The following is a 14886-nucleotide window of genomic DNA, read 5'->3' as shown; positions in this document are numbered from 1 at the left end:
AAGGCTGTAGGATGTCAATGTTGTTATCATTACACATTTATTCTATGATAAACTATCATCCCTCAAACAAAATTGCTGGCCTCTTGAGCTCCAAACAGAACGAGCAGCAGTGTGAAAATTCCATAGATTCAAAGGGGCAGAATTGCATAGAATGAAAAAGAAGGATGTTGTTGGTAAATCCATCTGAGCTCCCAAGTGGGAATTGGTAAGTTGGTTACTTCTAGGTAAGCTGAACGTGAAATCTGAAGCTTTTATGGCAGTAAACCTAATTGCACAGAAATTATAATCCCCAAACAAACAGTCTGTTCTGAATAACATACATCGCATTATTTGTGCTTCATACAAACCTCCTCCCACCAACTTCACCTCCCCACAGTGGTACATCCTATTATTTATTTAATAATTGGCATTCTCCTCCATCGATGCTCAGTAGCAGCAGTGCGTACCATCTACAAGGATGTATTGCTGAAATTCACCAAGATATCTTAGACAGCACCTTCCAAATCCACAACCACTTCCATCTAAAATGACAGGCAGCAGATACATGGGAACACCACCACCTTCAAGTTCCCCCTCCAAGTCACTCACCATCCTGACTTGGGAATATATTGCTGTTCCTTCATCGTCCTTGGGCCAGAATTCTGGAGCTCCCTCCCTATACCTTAAGGATGGCAGCACTTCAAGAGAAGCTGGTAAAGAGCTGCCTTCAAGCATCGTTAAGGGTGGGCAATAAATGTTGGCCACGCCAGCAGTGGCCACATCACGAGAGCAAATTGAAATAAGAAAAATTTTCCTCGGTTCCTCAGTGCATTCATTTGGACAGATAGAGTCCAAAATATGAGGCTTTGAATATATTGTTGGATGCAGTTTTAATAAACATAGGGAACTTCGATGTTCTTCTGCAGAACAGCCACCTTTTATCCTTCTATAAACCTGTGGACGACAATATTGTCAAAGTTTTCCACGGGTGTGAACTAAGCAGTTAGCCAGGTGATGAAGCTTGACAAATGGAATAGGGTATGAAGAGCTTATGATGGGAGCAAAGAAAACTAGGGAGATGAAATTTTTATTGGAGGAAATTCCAGAGGTTAGGCCCTTGGCAGTTGCCCATTGATAGTTGAGGGATTTACAGCTGAGGCTGCCCAAGATTCCAGAGTTGGAGGAGTACAGTTAGCTGAGGGTTGAGTAATGTGGACCTGCAGGATCTTGGAGATCTGAAGGGGAGAGGTTAAGGAGGGATTTGAAAAATAAGATCAGAATTTTAACACAGTATTGCTCAGCTGGGAACAGGTCAGTGTGTGGTGTAATGGTCAATTGTGTCTTGGGTAAGTTAGCACAAGGGTTACGTTGTTCTCGATACGTTTTCTGTTAAGAATGTTGAATTGTCTGCCCATCTGAATCCTGTTACATATTCCATAACTGCTTTGCTGTTGACGCATTAAATTCAAAGATTAACTTAGTATATGCACCATGCCACACAAGTCACCATATGCACCATGTCACACAACCCACCATGGTGGGTTTTGATTGCCTTGTCTCACTCTTTACATATTCTCAAAACCGTAGACTTTCCTAGCTATCGCAACGTGGATTACTGTGGTTTTAGAAAGTGTCCACCATCACCTACTGAAGGACAGTTAAAGATGGGCAGTGCACCATCTCCTGATACCAAATCATTAAAAAAAAGCTTTCCTTTCCCTTGGGGTGTGCTTTCTTTTAAGAAATGAACGCTTCTAAAGCCTGGTAACAAAAATTAGTTTGCAAACCCTGAATGTTTTCCTTTTCTACCAGTTTCATTGTTTCCCTGAATAAATAGTGGCTCGAGGTGCCCCTTGGATCATTTAAGTGATTAATTCAGTTATGACTTTGGCTTGTTCATTGCTCTGCTTGCTGTGGTTAACCTGCAGTGTGCATTTCCCTCCTGCTGTTAACAGCAGCGACATTTGGAAGTGAAAGGCAGGAATACATTGTATTGGAAACTTTGTGACCCACAGCTAGTCTCTAAATAGCTTAGCAACAGTAATTTTAGGCACGTTGCTTCAGATTGCTACCAAAAGGTTCTGTTCTCTTTTAGATTTAATTGTAAGCCAGCGTTCACAGAATCCTTAACAGTGTGGAAACTGACCATTCAGCCCAACCAATCCACACAGACGTTTTGAAGAGCATCCCACTCGGACCCAGACCCATCTCCCTACCTTTTCTGTAACCCTACATTTCCCATTGCTAGCGGACCTAACCTATACATCCCTGAATACTATGTGCAATTTACCATGGCAAATCCACCTAACCTGCACATCTTTGGACTGGGAGGAAATCCGAGAGCACAGCAGAAACCCATGCAGACGTGGCGAGAATGTGCAAGTTTGTACAGACAGTTGCCCAAAGGTGGAATTGAATGTGTGGCAGCGGTGCTAACCACTGAGCCACCATGTTGCCCTTAGGATAGTGCTTCATGGTAAACTCAGCTGGTACAGGAATCAAACCCACACTGTTGGCATCACTCTGAGTTGCAAACCAGCCATACAACCAACTGAGCTAACCAACCCCACTTTCTGTTGAGTAATGGCTGTTTCTGCAGAACCAAATGTGCAGTGTTATAAATATATTCTTCATAACTGCAGTTGTGGTTCTGATTGTAAATTGAATTAGTAATGTGATAGTGAGACCCAAGTTCTGGAACACTGGACATTCAGCCATATCAACACACAGTGCCTACAATGTTGAACTGGCTTTTGAGATTCCTTTCATGACTTCAGTGTACTTGCATGGTGACTTGGCTCCAAGAATGGATGCAAAACTCACTTGCAGCATGTAACAAAATTGGATAATTGTAGAAATGCATAGATTCATTAATACCTTTAAAAGAAAAAGCACTGGCTGTCATTTTCATTGTAAACTGTTGAACTAGTAAGGGAAACAAATTTACAGTAGTGTTGATGGGGGAAGAAACAGCAAGCATTTCAGTTATAGGAAATTGGTGGTTTGGATGGCTTGCAAATTGCTCAAAGGAATATTTTGAGATTTATAGCATTTTAAAGACGCAGTATAAAGTCATTAAAGAAAAATGAGAATGTGAAAATAGTTAATATGCATTTTTTTTAAATGAATGCAAGTCCCCCAACCTAAGTGATGGCCACTTCCTTTGCAGAATCTTAGAGGGCTACAATACAGAAAAAGGCCCTTCAACCAATTGAGTCTGCGCCAGTCAAAAACGGGTATTTTAATCCCATTTCCCTTTAACACATAACCTTATATGCCTTGGCATCGCGAATGTGCATTTAAAGACTAAATAAGTCCATATATAATTTGTAGAGAGATCACGCTTCAGTGATGTGCAGCATGGTCTGCCTTGCCACAAGTGCTCAAGGGATTTATACTGGGCTCCAACAATGGAGGTTGGCTGCTCAGGACCTTGGCTTATCTTGTTACTGTGGTGGTTTGTTACAGGTTGTGGAAAAATTCATAGAAGACATTATAAATTGGAGTAAGGAAAATATATCGCAGATATGGAGGTCTAAAATGAAAGTTTGAGAACGCAGCAAATGGTTTCAATCTTGTCAAAATGTAATAAGTTGATCAGTTTGGTAATGAATCTTAATGAGACTCTGCTAAGGACCACTTTGGTTCAAAAAATAATGAGTCTGTGTTGTGTGTATAGTTTGCAGGAGTCTCTCTACTTGGGAAAGCACTCATGCATTGCACCTGCTAAGTGATAAATTGACTTGACATATATCAAAGGAGCGTTTAAACTGGACTTTTCTACCCTTTCTCCTTGAAAATTTGTCTCTCCAGGAGTAAACATGAAGTTGAGTTCTTTGCAACAAAATTAATCTATGCCTAGTGTTTCTTTTTAAAGAATTAAGACAGTGTATTTAACAAATGTCAGTTTACTGCATGTTAGGACCCAGAGTGAGTAGTGATTAATTGTACCATCTACTTACAAGCTTTTACTTGATTAACAAAAAGTGACTCAGCATTTTTGTAGCTTTTCGACGTGGACAAGTGATTTTGCCTGAAGAAGGGTGATTGTTTTTCTAAAGTTAGTAAACAGGTTGAAATGGAGGGCAGTAACAGCAATTTTCTTTCTTCTTTCACAGACATGTGGATGTTGCTGGTTTGGCCATCATTCGTTGTCCACACCTCACCACCTTGAAGGCAGTGGTGAATTGCCTTCTTAAACTGCTTGATTCCGTACCATGTCCTGTATGTTTCAATAAGATCACCTCTCTCTCTGTAATTCCACAGATTTATAAACACAACATATTCTTGGATAAGGGGCTTATTTTCTGAAGAAAGGTTGGATGTGGTAAACAAGCTTCTTCCGAAGTACCTGTTTAACCGTATTTAAATATTTTGCATCCAGTGGCTGTACTTCATTATGCTCCTTAACTGTAAAATAGTTCAGGATGTGTTGAAAACGATGCAAGATGTACATGACGAACTTGTTTGGTCTGACACAGAATGAGCCCTGCTTTATTGTCCCTTGTGCTCAGTTCAGCAGTTGGGTTACTACATCAGTACCACTGAGCTTGAATATTAATGTTATCCAGTGTTTGTTCTGGAGTACGTGATATCAGAAAAGAACAGAATAAAGATATGTTCTCCAAGTCTGCATTGTCAAATCACCTGCCAGAAATCCACGTTTAGACTTTATTCAAGTATGCACATTTCATGTAATATACTCGAGAGCTTCTGGTGTTAATTCCGTAGGCTGAAGATAAAACAAGCATGTTATTTGGCAAAACGGTGTTAGTTTCACAACGTGTACATCGATGCTGTGGTGAAAAACTCAAGGCTGCTTCTCTGCACTGACATTACATAAGCAAAAGGTGATCAAGTGCAGTCACTCGTGGATTCTAAAGGATGTAACCAGAAGTGACTGGTCTTGTCGCAGGTTTCTGGAAAGCATTGTTGACAATGTGAGCCAGGAAACTTTTTTAAAAAATTTTTTCCCCCCAGGAATACACGGAGGAGAGAAATGAATACCAGTATTGATGTGAGAATTATCAGCTGATAAAAGCTGACTTTTTTGGAAGCCCAATCCATCCTTTCCCAAAGTTCTTTGACCTTGATTTGCAATTACCTCAGCTGATGTAAATGGATGTTCAGGAAAAGTTTTTTGAGATAATGGGAACTGCAGATGCTGGAGAATCCGAGATAACAAAGTGTCGAGCTGGATGAATACAGCAGGCCAAGCAGCATCTCAGGATCTTTTGCTCCTAAGATGCTGCTTGGCCTGCTGTGTTCATCCAGCTCTACATATTGTTATCCAGGAAAAGATTTTAGCACTTTGAGCATAAATCTGTCTTTGTCAGTGTACTATAGTGCTGTGCGCAGTTTCCTTTCTTAGAGGTGTCACTTGCAACTGATAGAAAGAGAAGGCCATCATGGGAACATTCAGTTGATAAGAAAACAGGTGTGCCGAGCAAATGGAATTCTTATAGGACCACCTACATGTTGACATTAAAAAGCTCTCCTGTATGCATTTCAAGAAACCTGCTCCTGTAAATCCTTTATACTATAATTATCTCAGTTAATTTTGAAGCTGTTGAAATCCCCAAATATAATTCCCCTATTAGTAATAATTATTAGGGAAATTCTATTTAATAATTATTATTAGCTGCTATTGTTATTAGTTTTCCACTCTAGTGAATTGACTACATACCTCTCCTTAGTTGCCTGCTCTCTTTTTGGGGGCAAGCTATAGTGCACTTCTAACAACGTGACTGCCCCCTTGTTATTCCTAATGTCTACTCTCAATGTTTCATTTGAACCCTTTCAAGATATCATCTGTCTCTATTACTGTAACTAATTCCCTAACTAATAATGCAGCACTACCTCCACTTTTGCACCCTAACCTGTCCTGCCTGATGAGCCTATGTGTCTGAACGTTAATTGCCAGTCTTGTCCCTCCCTTAACTACATCTCTGTGATGGCAATAATATCGCAGTTCCATGTCTCAATCTACTCCCTTAACTCATATGTCTTACTAATGCACTGTCCCTTACTCATGCTAAACTGGTTTGAAATTCCTCCAAACAGCACAACCAAGCCTTCCTGATATTAGTTCAATTCTAATTCAGGTGCAGACCGTCCCAATTCTAGAAGTCCCATCTTCCCCAGGAACAGTGCCAGTGGTCTAGGAATCTCTCTTCAGCTTCAACTCTTGAGCCATGCGTTCACCTACTGTGTTAGAATCATAGAACCCCTACAGTGTGGAAATAGATCATTTTGCCCATTAAGTCTGTACTGACCCTCCAAAGAGTATTCCATCCAGACCTTACCCTCTTCTGCAATCCTTCAATTCCCACCTTTAAAAAGACTGGTCAATTTGGCATGGCCTGCACGTCTTTGGATTGCGAGGGTAAGCTGGAGCACCTGGAATAAACCTGAGCTGGCATGTGGAGAATGTGCAAACTCCACACAGATAGTCACCCGAGGGTGGACTCACACGTGGATCCCTGGTGCATTGAGGTGGCAGAACTAACCACTGAGCCACGGCGCTGCCCTGACCAGTACATGCCACTGCACGTGATCTTGGATTTCAGACTTCAAGGTTCTGCTTCTTTAATTTACAGCCTTAAACCATGAACTCCTGATGCAGTATCTAATCCCTTGGTCTACCTAAATGGTTGGTGCCATTGTGTACCATTACCTTTGTCTTAGCACCCATTCCCTTCAGGTTGTCCAGCAGCTGCTCTGTGAAATCCCTGACTCTGGCACCAATGAGGCTGCACAGCATCCTGGAGTCATATCTTTGGCTTATGTGTTCCCTTAACAAATGAACTTCCTTTTACTATTGCCTGCTGCTTTCTTCTTCCTCCCTTCCTATACATTCAAACTACTTGTAGTACCAGAGGCCTGGCTCTTGGCTGCACTCCCTTGAGGTTCCAGCACCCTCTTCAGCTTCCAGACTGTTAGTGAGCAGGATCACAGGAGATACCTGTACTATCTATCTGGTGATTATCCATTCCATTCTTTTCTGCAGTCCATTCAGGTGTGACCACACCTCTAAATACGTAGTCTGAGAGGTACGTGGGACTGTGTCTCCAGCTGCGGCTTGAATTCTGAATCTGAGAGCTCAGGTTTCTTCCTGAGAATGTTTGTGACAGTTTGCTTTGCTTTCGTCCATCCAACTGATGCATCCTTTTAAGCAAGGGAGCAGTCAGGGTACCACTTGGAAGACATTAATTTGCTGTCCCTGAAAAATCCTTGCTGGGAATAAGAGTTTGGAATTGTTACTTTTATTAACTGTCATCCATTTATCTTTTGTTGTCTGTGGTGTACCTTGCTCAGGTCACCATAGCCTATTGAGAAATATTTGGAGCAGGTTGTGAAATTTACATATTTACCATTTAGGATTTCACTGAGCAATTATAGTCCCTAATGTTGAAGCCATTTCTTGTTAAAGGTATAATATCTTTTAATTTCCTGAGGTGGACTAGTTATTCAAAGGGAAGAGAGACACAAAAGATCTTAAACATGAGTGAAGTGACACCTTTTTAAATTTTTATGCAAACCACGAAGTATATTACGGTTCAATCAAATTTCTACAATTAAGCTACACGTTTCTTTTATGAATGTTTTTCAAGGCTTTTGTAAATTTTAAAGCATTCATTATATCCATTTGAAGACATTTGCAGTTATCTCAACATTTTACTTTTTTTATACTCTCTACAGTGCTTCCCAAACTTCTGGCAAATGCGACACATGTACGCAGTGATCTCTTCTCCCACCCTAAATCATCCACCCCATGTGTACTGTACACAGTGTGTCCTCCTCTGAGCCACTAATCTGCCTCAATCCCTCTCCCTTTTGGTGTGGTTGACAGATATACCTGTGATTCCCAGCTCATCCCCAGGGAACATAGAACAGTACAGCACAGTACAGGTCCTTCGGCCCATGACGTTGTGCTGAACTTTGACCCTAATCCTGAAGTCTACCTAACCTCCACCCCTACCTTTATACTATCATCCATATGCCTATCTAATAGCTGTTTAAATGCCCCTAATGAGGCTGACTCCACTACCCTCTCCAGTAACGCATTCCACACCCCGACCACTCCCTGAGTAAAGAACCTACCTCTGACGTCTCCCCTATATCTACCTCCACTCACTTTAAAACTTTGCCCCCTCATAATAGCTACCTCCACCCTAGGGAAAAGTCTCTGACTGTCTACTCTCTCTCTACCTCTGATTGTTTTGTACACCTCTACCAAGTCCCCCCTCATCCTTCGTCTTTCTAAAGAGAAAAGCCTAGCTTTCTCAACCTTTCCTCATAAGACCTTCCCTCCATTCCAGGCAATGTCCTGGTAAATCTCCTCTGTGCCTATTACAATGCTTCCACATCTTTCCTGTAATGAGGTGACCAGATCTGGACACAATAGTCCAGATGTGGCTGAACCAGATGTGTGTGTAGCTGGAGCATAACTTCATGGCTCTTGAACTCAATCCCTCTTTTAATGAAGGCTAACACACCATACGCCTTCTTAACAACTCTATCCACCTGGGTGGCAGCTTTCAGGGAACTGTGGACATGAACCCCAAGATCCCTCTGCTCCTCCACACTGCCAGGAATCTTTCCATTGACCCTGTATTCCGCTTTCAAATTTGACCTTCCAAAATGAATCACCTTTCACTTTTCAGAGTTAAACTCCATCTCCCACTTCTCAGCCTTGCTCTGCATCCTGTCAATGCCCCTTTGTAACCTAGAACAGCCCTCCACACTATCCACAACGCGACCCACCTTTGTATCGTCTGCGAACTTACGAATACACCCTTCCACTCCTACATCCAAATCATTTCCAAAAATCACAAATAGAAGAGGACCCAGAACAGATCCTTGTGGTACACCACTTGTAATTGAGCACCATGTTGAAAGGAAATTGCTCAACACACAGGAAGGAACAATAAGTTTTTGAACAAAATTTAAAGCAACCGTTCACTTTCAGGCTCAGCCATATTGTCTAAGAACCAAAAGAACAGCAGATGCTGTAAATTGGGAACAAAAACAGTTGGTGCAAAAGCTCAGCAGATGTAGCAGCATCTGTGAAGAAAAAGAAGAATTGATGTTTCGGGTCTGGTCCTGAGGAAGGGTCACTGGACCTGAAAAGTTAACTGATTTTTCGTCTCAGTTGCTGCCAGATCTGCTGAGCTTTTCCAGGGATTTCTATTCTTATAAGTCATATTGTCACTTGGCATCAGTTCAGTTGGTCTTAGGCAGGTTTAGCACCAGAATGATGGGTTTGAGAATTGCAGGCAATTGTAAACATTTATACCTTGCTTTTCTCATTGCATGAGAGCCTGTGGTGTACAAATTTATGAGGATGACTTGCTGTGGAGCTAGGACAATGTTGACAATATGCATAAATCCATTAAAATATGGATTGGTTGTAATTACTTGTTCTGATGTCAAATGCTAAAATATTTGAGCTGTTTCATTGAAAGCTCTTTTTGTTAAGTAAAGATCTCCAGACATTCTGCCATTTGTTTGCTTTTCAATGGGAATTTTTTTTACCTTCCATTTTAGAGGAACTATTGTATAATTGCAAGTAGGTAGAAGTAAAGTAGAATGCTGTTTATCCAGCTGGTTATAAGTACGCTGCCTTATTTTACGACTGTGTTGACTGTGGTCATTCCTGAAAGAAACTTGCATAGGTAAGCATCTCATGTTTGAGGAAACTGCGTTGTGGGAAGGTGGAGTTAGTGTAACTCTTTGATGTTCTAAAATTGTTTTACAGTACTATGAAATTTAGACTGGATAATTTAATAGTTGCGCATTCAGTACTATTGCTTTTGTCATTTACAGAGTCTGCAGTGGTTTTGTTGGAAGCATTTTTTGTGTTCACTACTGTGAAGTTTTGGCCACGTGGTGTCACTAAATCACATGCTTTGTTTTGTGTGTGTGAATTTGTGATACAAAATAATAGCTCTGCAACCTTTTAAGGCAGTTTCATATTCTAAAATAAAAATGCGCAAACTTTAAGCCATCAGCACAATTAATATTTTTTGACCAAACATAAACCATAGGCTATCAAAACACAAAATGCTTGAAATAATCTGTAAATCTGGAAATAAAAAAACAAAAGAACCATGGATGCTGGAAAACAAAAACAAATTGCAGGAAAATCTCAGGTCAGGCAGCATCTGTAGACAGAAAACAGAGCTGATATTTCGAGTTGGGTGACCTTTCAGAACAATCTGTAAGCAACTATGGGGAGAGAAAGAGTTTCAGGTTGTGACCTTTCATCATTAATTGCATGAGACCTGATGAAAGGTTACAAACTGTAACATTAGCTATTTTAATCTTCCTAGATGCTGCCAGATGTGTTGAGTGTGTATTTCCAACATTTTGGTTGGATAATATGCATGTTTTATGATTTTGGATCTTTGAATTTTTCCCATTATTAACCTTCCAAATCAGAATGAAGCTGTGCTTTTGAAAGTAATTATGCCTGTGCAAAAACGTTTTATTGTTTTAAATCTCAAGTTTCATTCTGCTCAAAATAATTAGACAGGATTCAATAATGTGATTGCATAGCAGCAAAAGAAGTTGAATGAATTATTTTGTTCAGAGCAAGATTACAATCTTAGGATACATGTTGTACAGAATTAAGAGATACATATTTGGTCTATTGATCTTGTTCAATCTGATCCTCAACTCCATTCCCATGCCATTTGTCCAGTTCCCTGTCTCACAATAAAAATATGTTGATTTTCAAGACTTTTAAAGTTTAAATTGATCCAGTATCCACAACGACCATTCAGTGACGGTTACAGATTTCTTCCACCATTTCTATAAATGTTTTTTTCAGTTTCTCTCTTCAATGGCCTGGCTCTAATTTTAAGCTGAGATCACAACAGAAAGTGTAAGAGTGTCGGTGAAAACAAAGAATTGAAATTTCGGGTTGATTCACCCTTAGTGCTGAAAAGGTTTTGAGCAAGTGACTAATGGGGGAAAGACTGAAAAACAAAATAAGGCTCTGATGGGCTGGAGGGCAAGAGGCACTAAATTGCAAGGATTTGTGCTACAAAAGCTAAGGGAAGCATTAACAATAAAGAAACAAACTCTTTTAGATTAAATGTAAATGTCTGGTGTCTGCCTGTCTGTTTGCACTGTGTTACTGTTCTCCCCTGGTTGCCTTTGAAAAGATGGGAGCTGTCTTTTCAAATCATTGCAGTGTGAGTTATGCATGTACAATACTATTGTGAGTATTTTTTTGAGACATTAACCCTTTGACATTAGTGGAGCTATTGATATATTTTCAATTCAGGATCTTGTGTGCCTTGGAGGACAACTTGCAAGTTTTGGTGTTCCTAAATGCTTGCTGCCCTTTGTCCTCCTGTAAATAGGTTGTGGGTTTGGCAGATGCTGTGAAAACAGCCAGTTGCTTCAGCACATCTTTTCTCTGATTCTTTGGAGGAAGCATGTATGTGTTTAAAATGGTGAATAGTGTGCCGGTTAAATAAGTTACTTTATCAAGAATGGTTTTGAACTCCAAGTAACATTGGAATAGCAATCTTCTAGATCTGGTGGAGAGTATTTTATTTAACTTGCACTTAGTGAAAAAGCTTTGAACAATTGGTGGGCAAGTTGCTGACCACAATTTACTCGGCTTTGGAGCTGCACTTTATAATCACAACATTTATTTGGCTATACCATTTAAGACCTGATTAGGTGGTGAACCCCAGGAACTTGTGTTTGGGATTCAGCAATAGTGCTAAGGTTTCATCTTTCAGGAGATTGTGACTTATCAGACCAATCCTGAATGTTCTTCCGATCTTACTGCTGGTCATGAACCACTTCAGTGTCTAGAAAGTTGAACTTTGATAGCAATGTCCTGGGACTAAGTTATTAATCTCCAATAATAACAGCATCCTCATTTTGTGTTAGTTTTGATCCTGACCAATGGAGTCTCAATAACTTTGATTTTCCATAGGTCTTTTTGATGCCAAATTGTGTTAAATGTTGCCAAATATACCTGGTGCAGTGCATTGAGCACAGACTCTTTGTAGAGCATAAAAGCAATAAAGGTTGTGAGCGGGTTCTGTACTTGAGTTTGTTTGCTAGTTGATTTGGACTGAAGTTGGAACACAGTGCAGGACAACATAAAGTAGCCATTCATAAGTACAAGAAACATTTTTTTTGTCATATCCTTAAACTCTCATCCCTATGTGGGATTGCATTCAGCAGTATGAGTGTTTGTACGTTGGACACTTTTACAAATGTAGTTTCGCAGTGTTTACAAATTATGTGGTTATTGATCACAGTACCTGGAGAGGGGTAGGAAATCTGTTGAGTTAAGAAAAATAATATTTAAGAAAATCTTACTGTGGTTGTAGCTTACCATGGGCTGCATGAACAAGCAAGGTCATGTGTTGCTGCTTCGCTTCATATGTTTGCATATCACAGTCAGACATAACCTTTTAAGCTATAGTTGGACTTGCAGTTGACTAAAACGAAAGTCTTTGGAGGGAAGAAATATTGGCTGGAGCTAGTGGTGAAGAAGTTGCACCTCAACATCCAAGTCAAGTTTGGGAGTTCTTCAGATTGGACAGTAAGATATAATCTTGTTAACATATGGGTGAAAAACAAGGTCCCTACTCAAATGTTGCAGAATTTGGAGTAGAGGCCTTGGTAAAACTGACAAAGCTTAATGCATGTGAACAGACCCAATCACTTTTACTGTCTATTACTTTGGGCAAAATTGTTGTTTAAACTATATTGACCACTATTTCATGCAGTTTATGCATCATGTCAAAATCTGCTGAAACCTGAGCTGTGCTTATCTGCTGTTGTGTTAAAGCTGACCAGAATGCTGCGTAATTCATCTCTGTTTAATATTCTTAAGACAAATTAAGATACAGTTCCCATGTAGCTTGTCCACAGAGAGGAACATCTTTGCTTTGCTTTGCAAATTTAAAAAAAAAGCTCAAAGTGACCTGATGGTCCTAATTTAGATTTTGTGCATCTGATTCTTTGGGGCATAAAGTCTGTCTTTAAAAAAAAGCAGTAGAATGTAATTTAGTGTTTTGTGCATACTTGAGAAAACAGCAGTCTTATTAATTGCCTTTTTTTTAAAAAGACTGTGGCTGGACCAGGGAAGGTCCATGGGACAAAGGGACAAAGCTCCATGCTTTTAAAAAAAATTTGCTACATAAATCTTCATACACATCAGCAAGTAATGTTTGTTCCAGTGTGTCCTTCTAAATGATGGGCACCGCACATCGAAATACATATTACGGATTAGACAGTAACATGCCATTTTAGATGACGTGTTTCATTTCCAATATTAGAAGTATTTATTTCTGACTTATTAGACATCTATAGATGATTCAGTTAGATTAACTATTGTAACAGAAGGTATGATGGAGGGGAAAACTGGTTCGTAATTCTGCTTGTTCATAGGAGACAAGGCTATGAAGAAAGTGTTTCCTTCAAATAAATTTAAGACTAAGAATGCTAAGTTGCTTTTGTTCTATTTTCAGGGCAATTAAAGCATTTCAAGAAGTGCTTTATATTGATCCTAGCTTCTCTCGGGCCAACGAGATTCACTTGCGTCTTGGGTTGATGTTTAAGGTGAACACTGACTATGAATCAAGTCTTAAGGTGAGTAAAGAATACAATGTAGCTGCGGAATGTATTGGCAATTAAGTCATGTGAACATCGGAACCGAGTTCCTATAAAATGCAAATAATTTTGATTTCATTTTTTTAGGTACCTAATGTCCTTTTTGAATTTTGAAAGCTTAAGTGCTGAACTTCACTGGTGAAGTCTTCAGCCTGTCATGCCCAGCTTCCCTGTTTTGTCAGTTTAACATTGCTTCTTTCCTCCTCCCCCATCCCATCCAGAGAGATTGTTTTGTAGGATCAAGGTGGTGGCTTTATTCTTGTAAAGATTATAACTTCATGCATCTTCCTGTGGAGGTGAAATTGGAATATTAACGTTTGATACCATTATTATTGAACCGGGGTAGTATACTATTTATTAAAGTTTCTCGAATTTTCATCAGTGGACATAATACTGTTTGTGCTTTTGCTTCCTCTTTTGTGCCCTTTTGATAAGCTGCAAGCAGTAACAGTGTAACCATGAGATTATAACTTAGTCCACTGTAGTTTCTTTAAGAGCAATGTTCGTTGAAAGAATCTAATTTTTGGAGAGGACAGTATATTGAATGTGAAGATTGTGATGTAAGCTCTTGTGTGGTTAGCAACTTTTGGGATTGAGAGATTTAAAATCCTGACTTTTCTTTAAAAAATCTGTGTATTAAGAGGTACGGCAGCGTGTGTGTTTGTTATGAGTAAGACAAAAATTATTCGGGTTGTCTTCTCATTTCTCGAGTTGACCTTGATGAGTAATTTACCAAATCATGACATGTCAGAATTACTTTTAGTATCACATTTGACAACTAGCTGTAAACATTCTTATTGTATGAACTTCACAAAATTCCCAGCTACTTTTTATTATGGCTGAGTGCTCTATATTAAATATCTTGGGGTGGGGCAGGAATTTATTATTGTTGTCTAACTTAAAGGACCAGTCGTGACTACAGAACCCTAACAGAAACTGGGTACTTGGTAACGAGAGGCTCATCTCCTGAGTTATCTACAAAGTTGAAGTGAAGAGTGTTATGAAATGTTCACTACTTGCCTGAATGCTTGTAATGCAATAACACTTTAGAAGCTCAACATTTTTCAAGATTTGTTATTAATGCATGAACCGCTGGTTTTCATATCCACCATTCTATCATTGACTCTGTGTGCCTGTAGGATGACTTACAGACAATACAGCAATAACTTTGCCCTGGTAACCTTGATAAGCATCCATTCTTTACAATCTCTACGTCTGCTTAGAATCAAAAAATGGTGTTGTGCAACATTTGCCTTC

The 14886-nt window shown here is 39.6% G+C and overlaps 1 protein-coding gene across 3 annotated transcripts in view; it reads left to right on the top strand.

Annotated features, from left to right (window-relative positions):
- Positions 1 to 14886, top strand: part of kdm6a (lysine (K)-specific demethylase 6A) — a 221999-nt gene that overhangs the window by 68495 nt on the left and 138618 nt on the right. For all 3 annotated transcript variants that reach the window (XM_048540308.1, XM_048540307.1, XM_048540309.2), the window contains exon 6: positions 13488 to 13608. In XM_048540308.1, the coding sequence (XP_048396265.1) occupies positions 13488 to 13608 (121 nt within the window). The remainder of the gene's footprint in view (positions 1 to 13487; positions 13609 to 14886) is intronic.

The sequence above is a fragment of the Stegostoma tigrinum genome, chromosome 12, assembly GCF_030684315.1.
Source record: "Stegostoma tigrinum isolate sSteTig4 chromosome 12, sSteTig4.hap1, whole genome shotgun sequence".
NCBI lineage: Eukaryota > Metazoa > Chordata > Chondrichthyes > Orectolobiformes > Stegostomatidae > Stegostoma > Stegostoma tigrinum.
Note: the sequence above shows the minus strand (reverse complement) of the source record. Positions and strands in the feature narration are given on the sequence as shown.